The sequence below is a fragment of the Aspergillus brunneoviolaceus genome (genome assembly GCF_003184695.1).
Source record: "Aspergillus brunneoviolaceus CBS 621.78 unplaced genomic scaffold BO95scaffold_22, whole genome shotgun sequence".
NCBI classification, from domain to species: Eukaryota; Fungi; Ascomycota; class Eurotiomycetes; order Eurotiales; family Aspergillaceae; genus Aspergillus; species Aspergillus brunneoviolaceus.
In genome coordinates this window covers 396,746-418,485 of record NW_020290752.1, presented here as the reverse complement: position 1 = coordinate 418,485, position 21,740 = coordinate 396,746, and the positions used below count along the sequence as shown (strand labels likewise).

Genomic DNA, 21,740 nt, shown 5'->3' with positions numbered 1-21,740 from the left:
TCCCATCACGTAATCTCGAGTCGACTGGCCTTGGGACTCCTCATCTGCTCCAATCAAGGTTCTCAGCTGAATGTCAGGCTGAATCCACTTGAGATTGCTCGTGCTTGGGGACCTTTCAGACGTGTCGCACGCTGATGTAGCGACAATGACGTTGAGGGGATGTTTTCTCCGTTTTATTTTCTGGACCCGGTTTCGGGATAACGCGGCTGGGGACAAATTATACCCCCAGATCGTCACACGGCCGGATAACTTATATGAGAGCACCACTCCTTTCGACCTCGATCTCAATGCGGAGATGCTTGGAGGATTAAGATGTGCGATCCTGAGCGACTGCAACAATGATACAGGCCGTGATTGCAGTTCTCTTAGCATTGCTGGCTTCGGCCTACACTTTCCGCCAATACGCGCACTTGGACTGGGTTCTTGGCCCCTTAATATCGCGCATCTCGTGGTGGTGGCACATTTACCTGCGTAACTCGCCTCATGACGGTCGCAGGCTCTCAGAGCTTCATGCGAGATATGGAAGAATCGTGCGTCTAGGAACAAATCGGATCAGTGTCTCGGATCCGGCAATCATTGCTCAGCTATACCAGTTTCAAATAAATCGTATCAGGGTACGTTACCATGCTCTGATACCAAAGCAGAAGCCTTTCTGACAAAAGCAATTTCCCAATCTGCAGGGATCCCAGTCTCAGGATGTTGATGTTTGGGCACATGGTGAACGCGATGACCAAACTCCAACCAGCCAGTGGGCGAGATTCCTGGAATACGAGGGTATCAACGATAGCTCAACACAAGAGCTCCTCGACGCACTCAAAAGATATCAAAGTATCGAGCTGGTAGCCTCTCTCAAGATATTTGCCGCGACGCTCATTGATAAATATATCTGCGACCCAGCGTCAAACGCAGCTCAGACACAGACCCAAGCAATAAACGCCCGCTCGCTTCCCGACAAACCATCGATGGTAGAGTACATACTTTTCCAGAGCCCTGTATCGTCACTGAAAAGGTACCGAGGTCGGCAGCTTACACAGTGTTCAATGATGCCCGTCCATGCCCTCACGACACCTGCTGGCCTCCACAAACCTAACCTAGACAGCCCCAACATCCTTAACGACAACACCCTGGCGAGCGACGAGCTTACAACCGAAACTGAATCCCTCATCACAGCCTTTGCCTCCGTCTTCTCACATCTGCTCCAATACCCCGAAAGGCTGACTACCCTGCAATACGAGATCGATTCAGCCTACAATACTGGATCACTCTCCTCCACTCCACGCTGGAGGGAACTATCACGCCTTCCCTACCTCTGCGCCGTGATGAAAGAGTCGATGCGCCTAACCTGCACCGCGGACAGTGAGAAGGAGTTCCCAGCCTCAGCGGTCTCGGGCAATCTGCGATCGGAATTCATCTTCCCAAGTGGTACGATCGTCACCTGCAACGCCTACGTCGCGCATTTCAATGACACAATCTACGGAGACGACGCATACGCCTTCCGCCCGGAGCGATGGCTCATTGCCAGCGTGCCGCAGCGGAAGCTCATGGATCGAGCCATCCTACTCTTTCATCCGGGTCTACACACCAATCCAAAGCTCCGCGCCGCCTGGCTGGAACTGAAGAAGGTGGTTGTGCAGATTTTGCTCAACTTCAACGTGAGTTTCTCGTCGTCCAATTCCAAATTGATGCTTTGAACTCATCTGTCTCCAAAAATGAATTAGATCCAACCCTTCCTAGTCGATCATCATGCAGGACAAACGTCGAACCTCTCGCCGGTTTCTACAATAGTCACTACGACTCCCAGGATGCCGGAGGTCTGACAGCACATAAACCCGACCACACAAGCTCTTCAGCCATGGCTTTCATTCGATAAACTAGCAAATCTTTCATAAGCACCTCGCTTCCACAGTGCCTCACCACGGCTATTACTTCTCCTTCGATGTTCATTCCCAACAAGATACCCCCTTTGTCGAATCTCAATGATTTTATCATGATACAATTTGTCGCTTAGCCTATCTAATTTGCCTTAGCCTCTCTTCTGGGTCAAACCTCGCCCACGCGGCCACAAAAAGTGGACCCGATCCCACCCGAGCCTCGGCCCAGCCAACTATGCTCTATCCGAGGCCGTTTTGTAGGGATTCCCAGTTCCAATCCTGGGGGAGGGATCAACATCGGACAGACACATAAGAACGTTGACAATCATGCAAATAAGTAGCGATGAAGCACCTTGTACCTAAGGCTAGCCGCTGAGAGCCGCCGCAGGCCCGCGAAGGAATTGAGGCTGGCGGCAGGTGACTGCTTCCAAATTCTTTAGCCGGCGCAAGTGAGCACGCTGACAGCAATCTGGACGACTTAGTCGTAACTTCCGATTGACGGGTCGCTGTGCTTCGCTCACGACGCGAGCTGCTTGAAGACCGTGGAGCTGCTGAGGTGGTGAAGGCAAATCGTCTTCCGCAATAGCCGCGTCCTGTCTTGGAGAACCTGCGCGCCGGGAATCCTCACTTCAGAAAACTTCCTCTGCTTGCTGCATTCCCTGATTCCAATGTGTAATCAACCCATTGAGTGCGCTCCTGGTTCCCGAGTCGGCTCGGACTCAATATGATGCCGGTCTAATCGATCGGGTTGTGGAGCAAGGAACTATTCTTGGCGATCGTTTCGATATGGGGTCAATGGCTTCGGTTATCGCTATGGAGCATTGAGCGGTTGAGAGCACAAAGCTACAGTGACAATGCCAGTCTGTGTACGACGAAGAGGGTTGGATGCGTTTCTCGGTTCGCGGTCGGAGAGAGGCCTCGAACGGGTTCTCGTATATCGGTCTGTCGATCAATTGGAAAGAGTGTTCGCACGAGATGCAATGATAGACATACTAGTCCTAACAATATGAGCCATGAAGAACACGAATGTCTACTTGTACCTTTGTCCGGGGTTAGGCACCCCCGCTCTGTTGGGAAGATAGGAGCCTCATCGACCGAGTAGACATCCAAGTTCCTTGCAGGGTCCGTCTAAAGCATTCAAGTGCGCAAGATCTGGCATGTTAGATGGAGCGGTAGACGTGGAAGAGTGGTTGTCAAGACATGGCTTCTTTGACTAAGCTCGTCAGTTGCAGAGGCGCCCTTGGGAGCGATCCCTGACGTTCTAGCCCCCATGGTGCCTGATCAGATGGTTTGAGACCGAAGAGAAACGACAGTTGCTGTTGCTTTCGATGTGTAAGAAGCTCAACTGAAAAGCTAACGAGACATAATTGAGTTAGGGAAGAGCTGTTCTAGGCGCGGGGGAAGTCACTCTACCCAGGAGGAGACACCGAGCTTCCGGCAGGAACAGGGCGGAGCCTACTCCTCGCTTTCGGTCTTCCATAGGAAGAAGAACATCTTGAGCTGTCTTCTATTGGAAGAATGAGAACATCAAACCATTCGAAGAGATAGTCCACATGGAAAGAAGGGGATTGACCAAGTTTAAACAAGTTGAAGATGGTAAAGAAGAAAAAGAAGCCTCGACAACGAGCTCCCGCCGTCGGCTGTCACCAGGAATCACCAGACTTCAAAGCGACAACTTCAGCATCAGAGCACTCGAATCAGGATCAAAGAACATCTCAGGAAGTATCAGAAATAACTGAAGAGAGTCAAGCACTAAATAACAAGATCAAAAAGCTCACCTATCGGCGGGGGCGTTAGGCGCCGCACCGCAGACAGGCTACGAAACCCCCCCCTTCCAGTTATCCTAAGGAGGTTTGCACAACGAAAGGGCCGATCCCCCGGGGGATCGAACCCAGACCACTGCGCCGTTTCCTTTGTATCCGCAAGTGTTCCCGATTGCGCCACAGGGTCTAGGTTATTGACATTTGTACTCGTTTTTGTCATAAGTACCGCGTTCCTGAATCCGATTAGGAAGGCGGTTGTGAGGCGCACTGTGGCAGAAATAGACGGGGCTGTGGGGCACCACTTTGTCGAGGCCTGAGGCAGGATGGCCAGAACGGTCAGGATCCTGCCACCACTTCGAGTTAGAGAAGGTAAAGACAGCTCAACCAGGATCTATCGGCACAGTATCTGCCGTTTGACTTATGCTCTAATCCACAGTCAATTACTTACTCCCTAGGCTGTAGAATGTTGCCGCTTACACATAAACAATGTGGGGCTCATCTTAGCTTGGCATTCATGCTTAAATCGAAGTGGGTCTCCCAGCGGGCCGAAAAATAAACTATGGTCCCGGCAGTTACAATCACCGCCAGGTGCTTGCTCACAATACTTCATATTCAAGAGCGTGTGCCAAACTCGAACTTAAGCATAACCACTATATCTTTGTATATTCATTGCCCTATCCCTCTCATTTCTGACAGCTCGAGACAATCACAAGATGATGAGATTATTCAGACTTTGTTCGGAGTGGAGTGACTAGTGTGTCTTAGTGCTTTTGCCAAGCAGAGGTTTATCACTAAAGGGTATGATGTACATGTCTGAACGAGAAACATGCATCAAGTGGCAGATTGTCTTACTTGGCGGTTGCTACAAGTTTTCAACTATAACAGGACGGGAAATTCACCCGACCAAATGCGTTGGCCAGTCATCTGGCCTGCTTCAGCACTCATCAGGCAAGTCTCAGGGTCAATCTCTCCAGTTCAGGAATGTCGGAGGCAACCGCGGCACAGTAAATACTGTCATAGGAGGACTACATATGCCTCGACGGCTAAGGCTACATGTTCAGCCCGCATCTGTTTTCTGAGCTCTGATATGAGTAGCTCAGTTATACTGCTTACCACACAAGGGGCACAGTCTGACATCTCGGTGGCGCCATTATAAGAGATACAGCTGTTTACTGGAAGAAGATTGCCGGAACGTCTCTGCACATACCATATGCCATTCCCCGTCGAACGCCCTAATCAGACGCCAACTTCATCTACAAACTGGCTGTACGCAAAAGTACTCACTTGCGAGGTGCCAGGTGCTTAGAGACTTCTTCCTGGAACGGCCTAGCACAGAGGGGTCTCGTTCAGGCTGACCGGAGATCTGAAGCTTTGATATTTCCACTCGGGCCTAGTCTAGACTAAGTAGTAGATCGACCCGATCACACTAAAGAGTAAGATGTCTGTCTCCACATCTATACTACAAGGCCCCCATGTCTCAGGAATTCCAAATATGCAATACTACCTCGCGAATGCACAAGTATATTGCTCCACCATAGATGCTAGGCTCTGCGATTCTGAGCTGGTCTAGCGGGGTAGCCGAGTATGGCAGCTATTGTCCCGAGCTCTATCCGCAATCTTTTGAACTTCATCATCATCTTTCGCAGCATAGTCATATACCATATCGAGTCTACTCAGCACATCACCAATTTGTACCTTTAGAGCAATGGCATCAAGCGACTCATTATCGAAATGGAAGCTCTTCAAGACCATCATCCTAGCATGGCGCCTGAAGACCATCTCACCACCCATGGGCAACTACACCAAGAAACGCCCAGCACCGAAGGATCCCAACTATCACCTCCAACTCCACTCGGCCCTTCACCAGGATACTACATTCCGAATATCCTAGTCTTGTAATCTCAATCCGACCTACGTCCCCCAAGGATCAAACCTATATAAAGCGCTCTTCAATCCTCTCATTCCCATCATCAGCATCACAGACTCACCAGCTCACAACCCAACGAACTCCAACCCACAACCCACAACTCATCAAAATGCAACTCTTCACCTACCTCCCTCTCGTCCTCAGCCTGAGCACCCCCGCCCTCTCAGCTTCTTGGGGTATCAAGGCCTGGCACAGCGACAACTGCAGTGGCTCCCTGCTGACGCACATCGAGAATTCCCCCAAGACGGGGTGCTTCAACTTCGACAAGAAAGAGGGGTACGGGATCCGCTCGGTCAACGGAAACTTCAACAGCAAGGACTACCACATCACGATCTACCCCAAGGAGAACTGCAAGGGAACGGCGGCGTGGTCCGGCAAGAGCATCAATCCCCACAAGTGCGAGGTGTTCAAGGAGTGGACCTCGAAGGTCGTCATGTACTCGTACAAGGTCACTGCTGCTTAGGCCTTTGTCAGGGGGATTGGATCAGGTGAGTTGCCTTTGTCTGGCTTGTGCTGGTTCGCGGGTTCTTTGGGAGATGACTGACAATTGCGGTGCAGGTACCAGGATGTCGCTGCGCCTTTGGCTTCAACATATATATTATTCTTCAAGGTGCAAAATATTTGAGAGGGGAATCTGTACTTACTCTCCCCCTTTCCATAATCGCAGAGAGCAACTATGCATGCCATTAGCGCTTTTCTTCCTGTAAAAGTGCGTGCATAAGACTTTTCGCGAGCAATTGCACTGTATTACCGAAGATTGAGAGTGCAACCCTAAAGATTGAGACGATTAGCATAGAACTACCTCTTTCCATCCAACTGAAGCCTGTTCACCTTGCAATCCCCTCATGCTTCTCAACTGAGTTACCGAACAGATTCCCCGCACGGGTAGGAGGAAGACCCCTCCCCCGCACGTAAGGCGGTCAGCCCCCATCATAACTTACGGCGCATGACTTAATCGCAACGTTCTAGAACCCCCAATTCCTCGATCAACCAATCTTCTAGAACTAGAACTAAGTCCGGGTGAATCACACACCAACCGTATCGAATAACTAATCAAGCCCAGACCATCTACAAGCACTCGTAGGTAACTCCTCCCCTCATCACCGAGAATCAGAAATCCCCACATCGCCATTCCCAACAAAGAACCCACACAGCGCAACTTGGAAGCACAGTACATAATCATCGATGATGGCATCCATCCCCATTACGTCACCACCACCACCACACCCCAAAAAACCCAGACCATCCAGATTTATAACCCATGCCCCCCATTAGTCAATGCCACCTAGCCACCAACCGGGCATCCACGAATCCCTCCCAATTCCCTGAAAATAAAATGCCTCGCATCCCCTCACCATCCTCCAACCTGACAAAACACCTCATCAACCCATCAACAAAACCACTCACTTTCACCACCTTCCGAACCACCCGACTCCCTCTCCTCACAGCAACAACATCCCCCCAATACCGAAACCACAGCACCACCACGAACATCACCAAATACACCACCGGCAACATGACGAGCCAGCCCCCCAAGAACGAGATGGTCTATTTCCCCGGCGTCATGTCGCCGAGCCGGAAGTTCGGGGTGTTCCGCAAGGTGCTCCACACGGGCCTGTACTCGCAGTTCGTGGCAATGGAGGTGCCGGTCAATGGGGAGATTGGGGACGAGGTTTGTACTTCCAGAAAGTTGCGTGAGGCGAGCGAGGCGAGCTGACACTGAAATGTCCTGGGGTAGGTGCATACGGTTGATCAGACGTTGATTTTCACACACGGGACGGGCAAGGCGATTGTTGCGGGCAAGGAGCAGGAGGTCAAGCAGGGGGATGTGGTGATTGTGCCGGCGGGGACGCAGCACCAGTTCCTGAATGCGGGCGATACTCCCCTTGAGTTGGTGACGATCTATGCCCCCGCGGAGCATGATCCTCGGACGGTGCACCAGACCAAGGAGGAAGGGGACGCCCAAGAGGAGGCGGGTGAGGACGAAGCACCTGAGTGGAGTCAGCGGAGTAAGAGCGAGAACGAAAGGATTGGCCTGGTCAAGGTGCCACAATAGCTGGAATTTGAAAAAAGATCATGTTCATTGTAATATTCGATAAAGCACAGATAAGTTCTTAAACAACAACACTGTCGTCAATTGTGACTTGTGATGATTCAACCGTATTATCCATAACCCTCTCCTCCTTGGCTCTCGGCGCAAGATGATCCAAGTGAGCAGACCGTCCTAATGTCCCCGGTAGACTATTTGTCATGTTGCTCACATGAAGCTTGTTCATGAGGGATGGTCGTCAATGTCTCGTTGGGGTCGTCGCGAGCAGGCGTTTGAGATTAACTTGGCATTCTGACAACACTAGGTTGCTCCGGGAGTCTAAATACAAGCCACACAAGCCTGTCGCCACCATTCACTTCGTTGACTGGCAATCCGGGAAGGAAACAAGGCATGCAGGCGCACATAACAGCAAAGCCGAGCTGCATGACGGACCATTGAATAACATGGCCGTAATCGCCTGTTAAGTTTAGCACAAGCTCAATGGGTTTGATCGTGTTATCTTCAGCATACCAAGAAAGTCACCCGTCTCGCATCCATATACAACACGAACTACACCGCTCATGATGACACTATCTGCATTAGCAGAGATACCGCTGGTGGGTAAGAAGTCGCGTGGCACTTACATCGATCCGAAGATTAGCACTAGTGTCAACTGTACTCTCATCCCGCCAAGCCGCAGTAGAATATATCTAGGAACCAACAAAAACAGCAGCGCCGCATCGAGCACTAGATCGAAGACTCCAAAAGTCCAGAATTGCAGCTGTGATGAAGAGCAGCCGCCAAGGATAGACCTGTTCCAAAAGTACTGCGGTGGGATGCAGATCAAAACCTGGGGGATTGTCTTGAAGAACCAGAGGACCGCAGACAAAAATATGAATGTGTCAACGCGAAAGCGGAGATTTGGGATTGGAAACATTCGTCGGCAGGACAACAGCAATGAAAGTCGGGCCAACAACAAAGTCAGGCCATGTAATAGCGGGTCAGCATATCTAGCCTGGAGATACTGTCTGGCCTTCGATTCAGCCTCTTTTGGATCTGTGTAGCTCTGGCCCGCACCGTAGGTGTACACGCAGACAAGGCCCCGGCACAGTAAGCAATGAATACAACCAGACTGGCAATGCATAGCTTGTCATCGGCGCCAATTGACAATGCTTGAACTTTGCGTGCACGTAGACGTAGAAACATAACAATTGCGGCCATCGAAATCGAGATAGCAACCGTGTACACTATTGTGAGACCAATCATGTGTTGTTGTGGTGATATTATAATTTCAGAGGACGCCATGCTGAGAGTCTGTTCACATTTGAAACAGCTGTAGACGATGGAGATGAGTCGAAAATCGGGCACAAGATGAACAGTAAGCCGTGAGTTGCAGAGTAATCTTTGAAGACGTTCGAAGTCAGTCCTGACTGATCGGAACATGAGGAATACACGGGAAAGTTAAAGTAAATACCTACCTGGTTTTGAAATGTGTTTATGCGTGATGAAAGACGTATGGTGGAAGAATAAAGGTTATGGAGGTCGAATGAGTGGAATCAGACTAATCATCTGTTCTGAGGAAGTAGTTGCTTCCTAGGTAGTGATATTGTTGGGAAGGGGCAAAATTCACTCCTATCAAATAGTTCAATTTAAAGAGAATCACAGCTGTGATTGCAAACACTGACCTGAGTGAATAGAGAAATGGTGTGAAAAGGCAACTGCAGTCTTGTTCGGAATATTGTTTACGCGTCTGGGTTATGGTGTGGTTGTAACGTACAGTAGCTCAAGCTTCACTGCCTCCCATGTTGGTCTGACTGCGATAAACTGTGCAATAGAATAGAGTATAGATGGAGGGGAAAGAGTGTAAAGAATAAGAAACATGCAAGCAAGATGTGAGTCGTCGATCGTGATTCAAGACAGAGAGCTGTTTGAAGTATGATTGTATCTCAGTATATATTTTATAAGAAGGAGTAAGTTCTATGATCATCTCACCATTGATTTACTGCTTCTAATGAACTTATGCAAGTCCCTCTTAACCACAAGCACACACAGTGCTTACATAGTATTGTGTGCCAATTTATGTTCATATGAACAAGGTTTTTTTGGGTCCAGGTTACAAATGGAGGGGCAATCGAAGCAGCAAGAGAAAGTGAGTAAATGGTGATGCCTCGGGTTCAGATTACTCTCGCGCATATTTGACTTCAATTCTCGCTAGAAACTTTCATGACATTAGTACTAAAGTAGTCTATCACACTCTATCAATATGAACTCAAAATTCACATCAAGCTGACAAATTTTCCTTTCTATATCGCTTCCAGCTGACAAGCATAAAGAAAACCGAGGTTACCACTCCGAGACCAGCAAGTCCGATACCTAGATATAGCGCACCGCGGTATCCCCGAAGCGCAGCTTTCCCCCCGTTGTTGACATTTGACTCCACGGTACCAGCAAAGCCCAGCCCAAGCGAGATCGAATAGTTCACTGTCGTGGTGACCAAGGAGGCTGCGAGCCCTTGGTGGTGGTGATGCATAGAATTGCTGAGGATCAAGGTGCCGGATGGGAATGACATGTCCCTGTAACAGATTAGCGACATGCTACCACTGACGAAGAAACTAGGTGTATACTCACATTCCCCATGAAGTGATCAAGCTAGCAACGAATGCTTGGGCCCAATAGGTCTGGTTCAAAGGTATTGTGGCAACAAGGCCCTGACCGACGGTGAAGAAACACATGGCGCAGAACATGATCACACTCGGTGGCAATCGGCCGAGAAGGAAGCCGGTGACGAGGGCGGCGACTGCCCCGGACGGTGCAGCAGCAGACCACTTCGCCGTTGCTAGTAGAGGCGAGTCTCCTTTGATCACCTCCATGAACTGATAGAAATAATAAATGACTATGCCAAAGCTAGACCAGCCGGCAGCAATGCATCCGAGCACCCATGCCAAATCCCCTGTCAGAACCGACCGGGGGATCAGTGGACATGAGGCCGAGCCTTCGACCCAGACGAAGATACCGAAAAGGACAAAGCCGACGATGAGAAGAACATAGGTATACACCGTCGGCCAACCGACCAGAGCTGCTTGGTTCCAGGCGAAGTTGATCAGTACTAGTGCTGAGATACCGGTTGTCGCTCCAACGACGTCCAAGCGAGCCCACGTCGATAGGTCATCCTTGAACTGCGGCCGGTGAGTTTGTGGTATAACCAGCAGGCCTAGCACCGACAACACGAAGCAAACAATTCCCATCACCCAGTACGCCCAAGGCCACCACACGAGCTGCGCGAATATTGATGAGAATACACCACCGACGATGAACCCGCCAGGAGCAGTGGCACCGAAACAGCTGAAAATCATTTCTTTGCGCAGGCCCGGGGGGTATGCACGGCCGAGGATCGCAATCGCATTCGGGAGCAACAAAGCTGGGCCGATGCCCTGAAGTGCCCGGCAGCAATCGAAGAAGATTTTGTTGGACCATACACTAAACCCAGCCAGAAGTGACCACAGTCCGAACCACGCGAAGCCGATGATGAACATGAGACGATGACCATACACATCTCCAAGCCGACCCGCAACCAGAATAAAAGTGCCGACGGTCAGACTATAGGCTGCGGCAAACCAGCTTAGCTCTCCTGCACTGGTGGTTCCGAAGCTGTCCCCGATGATATGTGCCGGTGCGATAGACATACATAGCCCAGCTTGCGTCATGAATTGAGCCATACATACTACCGCGATGAACGCAATCTCCTTCCAAAGCACTGAAGGTGGCTTGAGTGTCGACTGGGCAGTTTCGAGCCGAGTCAATGCCTCAGGGTCATGCTCGTCGGCCTCATTGTCAATTGGTTTATCGTGCAGTTCGTTGCGAGAAAGGGAAGACTCGGAATCGGTAGGGGTGGACCCGTCTCGGAACTGACGATCGGAGTATTCTGTCTCGGTGGTCATTTCTTTCAAAGCGTCTTCAAGCCTCAAGAGAATACAGCCCATTCAACGAGACACCGAATCTAAAGGACAGCCAACAGCTCCGGGCCCGAGCTCGGGAGATTCCCCTACCTTAAGTATTGCGAAATGTTGTAGCCCAAGCTGTTGATGATATCTATCTTGATCCACTCAGTCGCCACAAGCATCATATACTGCGATACAATTCGTTGTTCAGCCTGAAGAACTGTCCCAAAAGAGCTAGTCGGATCTTGCGGACCCGTACTTGAGGCTTGTCCCGTCGGAAAACACTCCGGGCCCGACGGAATGCAGTGCGCCACCGTCAGTCCGAGTCGATAACATCATCTCCATGTACGGAGATCTAGGGACTTCAGCAGACTCCTTACGCGCATTTAGCGTTGCCGATTGCTCGGGACCGATATTCCTTGCTTGTTACTTCTCTCGTGAGAAGCCCTATAAGTGTTCATCTCTGCTAGCCAATGCAGGGTCTTTGCTCGTCACAACGGCTTCCCAGTCCGGATTGATCTTGATGAGATCAGATGCGTCAATCATCATGACTTCATAAAGACCAATCCCTGATCTTCAATGTGGCGCCAAGCCTTTTCGGGGTGACAAAACATCTACGGCATACAAACATATTTCTTCTGGAAGAAGATCGAACATCTATGAACTTTCCCTCGGCGGATGATCGCCTATGGGTTACAAACATGTTGACACAACAATTCCCTGCGACTCAAGAATTGTATCGTAGTCTTCGAGCCACAAGTATTGCTAAGTCATTACTAGTCTCATATGTCGCATTGATGAGCCACTCTCGGAATCGTACTTCCGCTACCGGAAAAGTCCCACACGTGCTAAGTCATCTAACAAGTCAGAGCACAGTAGAACTCAGCATCTATCAGTATTGGATACAGGTCATTGTTTACATCAGCCTTCAACGATGAACCAATCTCTATTATCGCCTTTGTTCTTCAGCCTAGGAGCCATTTGCTGGCCCGCCATACTGTTTGCCTTCAGTAGTCTCTATCACAACAGCTTGTTAAAAGCACTGGCCTTATATTGGTAGCACAATGTTGTCACTGTTAGCAACCACTGAGTTCTATTATCTAAATTGATCTTCATGCTATCACCAAGTGATTCCTGGCAAGCACTGATCATAATATGGCTAAGAAATAATGTGCAGAGTTGGAGCTTGCAATCACGAAGACAATGACAGCACTTACTGTAACTCTCCGGTATGACAATGCACTACAACGGCCATGTCTTTGATGGTAAATTTCTTATAAACAATCAGGCCAACAGAGCATTGGCTCAAAGTCAATTGAGAAACGTCTTTATTGCTTCAATATGGCGATGACGTATAAATACCATTCATTGTCCCATAGTCTATTATAGTATGCCAGAATCCCAACTGAGCCAGAAGTTTAGCTATACGAGCCCCTATCGCCCTATCGCCAACATGCCCCAAACAAGTCAGATCCAACCCTCGAAGCCGCGTGAGAGCTTGAAGGAGCGGCAGCAGTGCCAAGTCGCCCAGATTTTCATCAAGAACAAAATCCCCTACGTCTACTTCCTGGCGCCTAGCGTCACGTCAAGCAGCCCGGACTACAATTCAAGCAGCTGGGTGATCCCGGACGAATACTTCGGACGGGCCGTCTGGCTACTCAAGAAGAAGGCCGACCCGCCAAAATGCCTGCTCAAGAGGGACTGTGCCACGCGGAGCAAGCAGTTCCTGCGCCCTCTGGCCGACTACCACTTCCATTCGGCCAAGTATCCGACGGTGGAGGAGTTCCGCCGCGGCTGCCCCATCTCTACCTCGATCGACCTGTACAAGCAATCGACTCTGCTGTGGATGTTCCCCAGCCCGCCGATCGGGTTTGTGACCCCGAGGGACCCGCACTACGAGGCGCGGGGGCTGCCCAAGCCCGGCTTGCGCAGCTACCTGCCCCTGGCCGACAAACTGCCCGTCACGGTGCTGACCTTCCCCAAGTACATCGAGGCCTTCATCATGCTGGCCTGCCGCGACTCCGCGGGCCACTGGTCGCTCAAGTTCTGGATCGACTACCTCCTGTTCATCCGACGGTACGAGGAAGGGGCGCGCCAGCGGGACCCGTCGCTCGCCGCCGACAATGACAACGCGTTCCCGCTCTGGCGGATGGAGACAATCGACGAGCCCTACCGGGAGTACTATAAGCGACTGGTCTACTACGACCACGACCGCATCACGGACAACGACTGCGGCACCCAGAACCTGCGGTTCATGCACTCGACCTTGACGGACCTGATGCATCTGCCCAAGGGGGACGGGAAGCTGCTGTGGTGCTGCTGGGGGAAGCCGGTCCTGGTCCACCAGCGGCAGCCCCGGCCGCCGTGGAAGACGGTCCGGAGTCAGGGCTTCGCCCGCCCGGAGCTGGATCTGCAGAAGCTCGGCACTGAGCATCGTTGTGTGCATAAGTTGCTGCTTGAGCCGCCTACGCTTCTTGAGGCTTCTAGGCCTCCAGGAGCTCCTCGGCGCCTTGAGCCTCCTGAGCTTCCTGCGCTTTCTGCGCCGCGTGCAAGTAGTTCTGTTTATTCGGATTAGTGTTCGATATACCCCCTGTTCTAGATTCTTGGCGCGAGGCTATTGACTCCGGCGCAGATAGTTAATTCATTCTGTGTCATAGTGTTGCTGATCTTCTTTACTTTTCACTAGTGTATGAATCTGGTTTATTGTTGGCTGTACATGTTGTACGTACGTAAACGAATTTTTCAACTTGGGTGTTGATCTGTGCTGAAGCTGTATGAAGCACCAACTTGAAGGCGGTAGACACGGTGCGGATACAGTATCGTGATGCGGTACGGAGTAGAGCTTGGGCAATATATTGCGTTCCTTCTCTGAGATTGCGCGATTCCTCATGTACAAAAACGAATATTGTACTATTTATGTGATATAATTGATGGTCGGTTGACGATCCTCGGCAGAGAGTACCTATTGAAAGCCAAGAACAACCTAAAAGATCCTTCGAAGCTCTGCTACTGCTTGAGGAGAAAGGACAAGAATGGCATTTTATTCCGTGTTCTGGTGGCAGTACCCACGCGGGAGGATAGGCGGTAAACCGACGATCATGTGATACGCCAGAGTCTCTTTTCTGCTGCCCAAACAGGCTCATCAATCAATCCCTACAAGAGGAAAGAAGAAGTTCAAAGAAAAGGCAAACTTCTCTTCCAGGTGGTGTGACTACATACAAACCTGACCACCCTCCGCAAAGTCCCGCTCTCATTCTCGTGTTCTATGGTGTACTTTGTAGTCAGGATACTGCCGAATATCGGCATCGGAAGGCAGTGGATCCGGTGGCTTGCTCCACATGATCTCAGTGCCTTAGCTAATCACAATCACATGCCCCGGTGACGAAGCAGGAAAGAAATTACGAGAGTCACTGCAGGTGAGCGAAGAGAAAAAAAAAAGAAACGTGAATTCACCTCCTCACCGGGAAGACTCTTCATCCGACCGATCGCAATCAGGAAGAATGTGACCGGGAACTTCCCCCTTTGTCTCAACTGATCTCTCCCCGTCATCATGTTGTGTCCCTTTCCTAGTTCTTTGTTAGCGACATTAACATCTCGGATCGCCCTCTAGACGCGCTGTGATCGTGGCTGTGGAGGTGTTGCTGTCTACCCCGCCGGAGCGACGAGACAACCTGGGTCAAGGCGACAACCACACCCCCTTTCCAGCTGTGACCTGCGAGGCATCGACTTACCAAATTCGAACTCGCTCAATCTTACATCGACCACCTTTTTCACCTTTAAACTCTCCCTTCCTTGTCTTGTCCAACTTTCAGTTCGACAAACACTTGTTGTTTTCCTTCTCCCGACGGCTGCCTTATACTGCCGCCATGGGGAAACCCCCCGCCGCCATCATCATTGCTAGGTAAGGCTTCACGCTTTTCATGCTTGCAAGTAATAGATCGCATTCTTACGCTCACTGCCTCGATAGACATGGCGCTCGCCTGGACGCTGCTGACAAGAATTGGCATTTGACATCTCCCACTCCTTACGACCCTCCCCTCTCCTACGGCGGCTGGCTACAGTCCCGCGCTCTCGGTGCTAGAATTGTCGATCTTCTACAGTCCCTAGACGATGAGATAGACGTCTCGACACAGAGCGATGCTGCACGGAAACAATTCCTCGATCGCGTCGAGACTCCACCCCGCAAGCGCCGGGTCATCATCCATACCTCTCCATTCCTTCGTTGCCTTCAGACAGCTATCGCAGTCAGCTCAGGAATTTGCCAGAACTCTCCTGAACCGGACGACTACCACCGGCCGTATGGCTCGCTTGCGGGACAGCTTCACAATGCGACCCACGGATCCCTAAAGAACTTGACTTTGGACACTCCTCCGAGCTCGAGCCCCAGGTCTAGCCTGGACAACACGCGATGCCTTTTGCGTGTTGACGCTTTTCTCGGAGAATGGCTCAGTCCTGACTATTTCGAACAAATCGTGCCTCCTCCCTCCTCCGACCGAATGATCGCCACCGCCAAGATTGAGCTGTTAAGACGTGAGCAGCATTTTGTCCCGGCGGCAGACATAACGTCCCGACCATCGGTTGGCTACTTCCCGGGTGGTTGGGGAAGCGTTTCAACGCCAGTGTCTCCTGCCCCCGACCTCAATGCGCCCAATGAGCCTGAATCTGCATCCACAACAAATTCGGCGCCAGGGCACAGAACTCGTGCGGGTAGCTGTGACGCTTTGGGTGCTGGTGACCCCTCTCGCAGCAAAAGACTACTGAACAAAATCAACACCAATCTATCGCCCATTCCAGACAGCGCATATGTGCCTCCGACTCCAAGCTATGCCATTTCTCCTTCCAATCCAATACCTGCTGGATATGTGACTCATGCCCGTGATGCCTGCGTCAATGTCGACTACCAATGGGACAGCATGCGTGGTGACCAAGATTGGGGGAATGGAGGCGAATACGGGGAGGAATGGAGCTCAATGCATGCAAGATTCCGCAATGGGATGGAACGCATGGTTAGCTGGTACGACGAACATGATTTCTCAGGGTCTACCCGCCAAAGTCAGCGCAATTCGCAGATGTTGAACGGAACCGGCGACAACAATCAAAGCGACGATACTGACGACGAAACCGAGACCATTCTGGTTGTAATTACGCATGGAGCTGGCTGCAATGCACTCATTGGGGCAATATCCGGGGAGCCAGCACTTGTCGATATTGGCACGGCCTCTCTCACCCTGGCAGTGCGCTACCCTGACCTGCACGAGTCAACTGGGACCGCATCAACAGTTTCGGTTGGGTCCCTGGGCTCCGAGCAGTCTTTCGACGAGCCGATCAATTTGCAAAGTTATCGGTTGAAAAAGGTAGCATCTACCGAGCATTTGCGGAATGGAGTTAGTAACCCCGCTGTTTCGTCGCCCGTCAACCTCGCATCACCAGGCATCCCAACCTATCGCCAGCGTGCTGCCCCGCGAAAGTCGATCTCGCAGGGAATGTTCATCATCGGCCCCTCCTCTACATCTGGCATGGGGTCCCAGTCGTGGAAGGCAGCACGGCCCTCGACAGCTGTTACCCCTAGTGGTTCAACGGGGCTATGGGGGTCCGTCTCTGCCTCAGCTGAGCCAGCAGATGACATTGTGCCCAACTTTGGCGATTGGACCACGCCAGCTCCTACACCGTCTACGAATGAAATCTGTCACGATGTGGATAAGCCGGCCGCCACTGGGCAAACCTGGACCAGTCAACTGCCGCAACGAACCATGTCGCAGCGTGGTCTGTGGGGCAGCGAACCCCTGCAAAAGGATCGAGAAGCGGGCACCAAACGGCGTTGGACCGTGACGGAACGACGAAGGCTGTGATTTAGCATGTGATACTGCACATTAGCTTCTTGGCGTTGGATGGATTGTCCGTGGACGTCACTCACGAATTTACGAACTACCGAGAAGGAGATCTATGAGGTTTACTAGGCTAGTCATCTTGCTCAGAATCTCGGCTAACATGGGATGTATGTACTAACTAATGGTTTTGAAAAACAACACAATATACCCAATCAATCTAACCACATATATTCTCCACTTCAATCATGAATCCTGCCGCAATTTTCGAATCGTAGCATAGTCTGTGTTCACAACCTTTTCTCAGCTCTGACATCCGGTTGCACCGCCTAGGCTCCAGCCATCCATCCCTGCTCTCAACCAGCGCAATCGACAGGAGGATTGACACGTAGTACACCCACCATCAAGCAAAAGACAACGATGATCGCGGGGTTCCCATCCAAGCCAAGAACAAATTCCATTCCCTCCTTCTGCACCTCACCCAGCCTTAACTGCATCCAGGCTAGCGCAGAAGATTGGTAAGACGCCGGAGAGATTTGCATCCTTTCCCGCCCCGCACATCGCTCGGAGACATGAGTAATCATCTTATCTGGTCTGGTGCTGCGGAAAAATCTCGGCCAACCCGCGATCAATTTCCCTTGGTACTAGTCTAGAATTTTGTGGTCTACTCATCAATGGACAGGATACCCGCTGAGAAGATTCCCCGGGAGGGGATGATTCACCCGCCAGGCCTCTTCTGGTGGCACGGCCGATTTACGGAGGATTGATTGATCTGATGCGAGAGATTTTTTGGGGGGGCTGGTGGGGTTTGGCAGGGCTGGTTTGGGCTTAGCTTCCGCTGCGGGTACCTTCCATGTTTCTTCACAAGTATGAATGGCTTCAACAACAAAGAAGGACAAGGTCTTTGTTTGATTGTTCTTTCATTGCATTGTGATGCATGAAGTTTGGTGATGATTGCTTCAACAAGCGCAGGACAAAGGGCGGAATGTGCTGCGTTCAGGCCCCTTTACTATGAGATCAGGTTTCGCAGATGGAAAGAATATAAGGAGACATCATGACACCAATCTACCTGGTCATCATGCTCGTCACTATATGGAAACTGACCTCTCCCGGCTGGTTAGCACATTTCTTATACCCAAGATGTCCGCTTCGCTTTGTGGTCTCAGTACTCACTCAGGTTTTGCAGAGGGTGTCTCGCAAGGGACGAGTGGTCCAGGACAAAGAGTTTCTCTCCAGACTGACCTCTGGGAAGTGGTAACAAACTTCCTGGAGAAGAACAACCTGATCGTCTTCTCTGGGTCTCGTCGCGGTGTTCTCAACGCTGTGAGCCACAAGCGCTGTTCTGCTTGTCAGGATCAGCTCCTGACTCCACAGGAGGTATATGGCAATCACGCAGCGGCCGCTGCTGATGAGAACGCCAGGCTCATGGTCTTCAATCTGCGCCCCGTGGAGAATGCTGCCTGGGCAATTGAGCGTGGCGCGGTGAGTGAGAATCAGGTAGATGACTATGCTGACAAGCTGGCCAATGCCGTGACCGTGAGTGGATTGTCGATTTTGTCACTGGCCGTTCTTCGGGGAAGAAAGGACGTGGCGAATGTTCTTCTGAAGCATCGCGCGGACCCTACTTACGGAGGCGAAAATGCTGACTTGAAGCCCTTGGACTATATCAGATCCCCCTTTCATCCAACCGACTCAGCAGGAGACCCAGCAAGGATCAAGGCCGCCAAGACAATGGTGGAAACACTGATCACCCGCGGAGCGACCTTCACCCAGAAGGGGCCCTGGGATATCATTCTGTGGACTCGACGCGTCGACCTCATCTGCGAGGCGGTCCGGAATGGTGTGGATCTCCTCAGTCTGCGCTGGGAGAGCCAGGGCGTAAGTCTGAGCCCGCTGACCGCTATCCTCCATCACCCGGCCCTGCCCGAAGAAAAGGTCCGCGAGGAGGTCCTGCGGGAGATCCTGCAGGCCGCGCCCAGATTGATGGACATCACCGACGGCGGGGGACGCACCGTCATCCACCAAGCCGTGCAAGCCCACCGGTGGAATCTAACGCAAGCCCTGCTCCGGTTCCCATCCACGACATGGCCGATCGCCAACGACGGGCAGAGCGCGTTGACCATCGCCATCGCCCACGGTAAGACAAAACTGATCGCGGGTCTGTTGGACCGCCCCGAGTACAAACTAGACTTCATGCACGACGTCGACTCCATGCCCCTGTGGCGTCATGTCAACAGCCCCACTCAGGAGTCCTCCCCGCTGATGGTGGCCGTCGCAAAGGCGGCCGAGTGCCCCAGAGCCCTTTATACGCTGGCCACCCACCCGCGCATGTGTATCCCCACAAACGTGCCCGATCGCCTCAACGTCCGACATCTGGCGCTGGAGCTGGGGATGGAGGTCGGCCTTGGTCTGCGCTATGTCGCGCTGATCAAAGCCATCCCCTAGCGGTGCGATTATGACGAGGGAGAAACTTGCACTAGGGCCGAGTAAATAATCTACTACAATTGATCTAATCAAAGTTCCCTTTCGACAAACACAGACACAGTACAAAACTCGCTTTATCAACATACCCCCAATCAAATGAACAAACCTGTAATCATAGCACCCATCTACCCCATCACTCACCCACCCGCGTCAGATAGAAGTGCAAAACCCCCGAATCCCGATAATAAGGCTTATACTCATTGGTCGCCGCCACGGTACACTCATTCACATATCGAAACCGATCTACCTTGTTCTCGCCGTCGGGGATGACCGCGCAGGCGTCGATACCGTGGAACCTGATTTGCCGGACCTTGTGTTTTTTTTTGGGAACGCATCAGATCTGGCCTTGAATTTCATTTACTAGGGATGTCTCACCTTTTCTGTCTCCTCTAACGAAAACAGTGTCCGGATAAGCGGCAGCCCGTCCGTCGCGATGGCCTGGGCCGGATGTCCCGTGTCGAGCAAGTGGATGCTCCACTCTCCATCCAAGAACTCTGGGGATACCGGGTTGAGTCGGTCGTAGATGGTTTCGAGCTCGGTGCGGTCGAGTCGGCCTGGTGTTTGAGTGAGGGCGAGGTATTCTTCTGTTGGGTTTTGGGTGCTATGGTTGTTAGTTCGGATAGTAGGGGGTGGGCTTAGGATGGCGTACGTTTTCATTGTGATGGTTCGTTGTGGGATGACTTTCGGAAGTATACGGGTAGAGGTACAGGGTCAAGATAGTGTGAATTTTCTGGCCTTGTGGTAGTGTGCATCCCTTTTGCGACTTCATATACCCGGATCCAACGCGGAGGTTTGATACTTGATTGGTTTCTGGCGTCTTCCTTGTATGGTGTATGCTGTCATTCGATGCATAGAGAGAGGAATATGGGAGGGATCCGCGGTATGTGTGCCAGCTCGATCGGGGTGTCTGCAGAACTCGCAATGTACTCAATGTGCTGCGTGGGCAGCGGTGATTGATTTCCTACTAGGTACTTTTGTGCGAAGTTATCGAGCGAGAGATTGTCCCCTGCTTGGGTATACGGCTATCTATCTCTCCTGGTCTTTTGCATGTTGAATGGCTCCAGTACGTCCTATCAGGAGAGTTAATGGCTTGTTTCGCCATACTGCAAAAAGCAGGTCTGCGCGAGAGCAATCATTTTGGTCTGAAATGTCATCCTCCAGATCCGTGATCATGCATCCCAGCATTCTTGTTCTTTGACGTCACTGCATTGATGCAGACTGCCTATTTCTATCGGCCTTTTGGAACCCTGGCCCAAGTCCAGCGAAACGACGATCAACAGCATCAATCCGATCATGTAATTTGAAGTCTGGATATCTGGGTTGCTATTGCCACCTTGAGAGGGGAGACATAGAGTCGGGTTTCTTGCCATCATATAAGACATTTTCGGATAGAGTTACTCCTTTCAAGCTCGGTGTCTTGCTATCCTGACCCTGCGGCTACAGGCTCACGGAAGATCGCTTGCTGCTCGATCGTCCCTTGCATCTCGAAATGTCGAACCCGCCCAGTGAGGTTGGCAATTTCGGCAGCGGCGAATTTGTGGCGAGAACACCGTGTCTGGGATTGCTGCTAGGAGTTCCAGAAGGGCCACTCGTTTGCAATGATTCAATGATTAGGTCTGGTTAGGGACGGGGGGCTTTTCATCCCGGAGTTGAAGAGAGGTATTTTGCTCTCGCTCATTAAGTATATATGTCGGTATATCCTCTTGTGTTGTGATGCGTCTGCGTCCCGACGACTAAGTTCTTGTCGATTCATCGATTCAAGTCATTTTGAGATGAGAGTGCAGAAAGCTAGCTTACCTGTCGAAGGATGCATTTGAAACATTACAGATCCCTGTTTGCTTGAAACATCCTCCCAGTTTGCGATTGCCGGATGGGTTGTTGTTGCCTTGTTTGTGTCTGAGTT

General features: G+C 51.3%; 10 protein-coding genes across 10 annotated transcripts; 6 read left to right on the top strand and 4 right to left on the bottom strand.

Annotated features, from left to right (window-relative positions):
- Nucleotides 1–341: 341 nt before the first annotated feature.
- On the top strand, nucleotides 342–1,658 carry BO95DRAFT_346334 (putative cytochrome P450 monooxygenase; the record flags this gene model as incomplete). Its single annotated transcript, XM_025581992.1, has 2 exons — nucleotides 342–592; nucleotides 758–1,658. Coding segments are annotated over 2 exons (1,152 nt in total), but the record flags the coding sequence as incomplete, so codon positions are not given.
- A 4,012-nt stretch (nucleotides 1,659–5,670) lies between these two features.
- BO95DRAFT_430581 (uncharacterized protein) lies at nucleotides 5,671–6,024 on the top strand (the record flags this gene model as incomplete). The annotated part of the gene is made up of 1 exon (XM_025584968.1): nucleotides 5,671–6,024. The coding sequence occupies one exon, from the start codon at nucleotides 5,671–5,673 to the stop codon at nucleotides 6,022–6,024; it is 354 nt and encodes a 117-aa protein (XP_025443815.1).
- A 1,053-nt stretch (nucleotides 6,025–7,077) lies between these two features.
- On the top strand, nucleotides 7,078–7,617 carry BO95DRAFT_359349 (cupin domain-containing protein; the record flags this gene model as incomplete). Its single annotated transcript, XM_025582440.1, has 2 exons — nucleotides 7,078–7,233; nucleotides 7,300–7,617. 2 exons carry the CDS (start codon nucleotides 7,078–7,080, stop codon nucleotides 7,615–7,617), a joined length of 474 nt encoding a protein of 157 aa, XP_025443814.1.
- Nucleotides 7,618–7,675: 58 nt separating this feature from the next.
- Nucleotides 7,676–8,734, bottom strand: BO95DRAFT_430579 (uncharacterized protein; the record flags this gene model as incomplete). The annotated part of the gene is made up of 4 exons (XM_025584967.1): nucleotides 7,676–7,785; nucleotides 7,895–8,068; nucleotides 8,122–8,204; nucleotides 8,235–8,734. The coding sequence occupies 4 exons, from the start codon at nucleotides 8,732–8,734 to the stop codon at nucleotides 7,676–7,678; spliced, it is 867 nt and encodes a 288-aa protein (XP_025443813.1).
- A 1,137-nt stretch (nucleotides 8,735–9,871) lies between these two features.
- Nucleotides 9,872–11,528, bottom strand: BO95DRAFT_410582 (MFS transporter; the record flags this gene model as incomplete). The annotated part of the gene is made up of 2 exons (XM_025584185.1): nucleotides 9,872–10,163; nucleotides 10,219–11,528. 2 exons carry the CDS (start codon nucleotides 11,526–11,528, stop codon nucleotides 9,872–9,874), a joined length of 1,602 nt encoding a protein of 533 aa, XP_025443812.1.
- A 1,453-nt stretch (nucleotides 11,529–12,981) lies between these two features.
- BO95DRAFT_462317 (uncharacterized protein) lies at nucleotides 12,982–14,103 on the top strand (the record flags this gene model as incomplete). The annotated part of the gene is made up of 1 exon (XM_025588902.1): nucleotides 12,982–14,103. The coding sequence occupies one exon, from the start codon at nucleotides 12,982–12,984 to the stop codon at nucleotides 14,101–14,103; it is 1,122 nt and encodes a 373-aa protein (XP_025443811.1).
- Nucleotides 14,104–14,152: 49 nt separating this feature from the next.
- On the bottom strand, nucleotides 14,153–14,724 carry BO95DRAFT_88378 (uncharacterized protein). Its single transcript, XM_025592307.1, has one exon. It carries the CDS (start codon nucleotides 14,669–14,671, stop codon nucleotides 14,201–14,203), a length of 471 nt encoding a protein of 156 aa, XP_025443810.1. The 5' UTR covers nucleotides 14,672–14,724; the 3' UTR covers nucleotides 14,153–14,200.
- Nucleotides 14,725–15,394: 670 nt separating this feature from the next.
- BO95DRAFT_430576 (uncharacterized protein) lies at nucleotides 15,395–17,377 on the top strand (the record flags this gene model as incomplete). The annotated part of the gene is made up of 2 exons (XM_025584966.1): nucleotides 15,395–15,429; nucleotides 15,496–17,377. The coding sequence occupies 2 exons, from the start codon at nucleotides 15,395–15,397 to the stop codon at nucleotides 17,375–17,377; spliced, it is 1,917 nt and encodes a 638-aa protein (XP_025443809.1).
- A 773-nt stretch (nucleotides 17,378–18,150) lies between these two features.
- BO95DRAFT_88366 (uncharacterized protein) lies at nucleotides 18,151–19,928 on the top strand. The gene has a single exon (XM_025592306.1). The coding sequence runs from the start codon at nucleotides 18,365–18,367 to the stop codon at nucleotides 19,796–19,798; it is 1,434 nt and encodes a 477-aa protein (XP_025443808.1). The 5' UTR covers nucleotides 18,151–18,364; the 3' UTR covers nucleotides 19,799–19,928.
- Nucleotides 19,929–20,212: 284 nt separating this feature from the next.
- Nucleotides 20,213–20,494, bottom strand: BO95DRAFT_513281 (uncharacterized protein; the record flags this gene model as incomplete). Its single annotated transcript, XM_025591599.1, has 2 exons — nucleotides 20,213–20,438; nucleotides 20,487–20,494. Coding segments are annotated over 2 exons (234 nt in total), but the record flags the coding sequence as incomplete, so codon positions are not given.
- Between the last annotated feature and the right edge of the window lie 1,246 nt (nucleotides 20,495–21,740).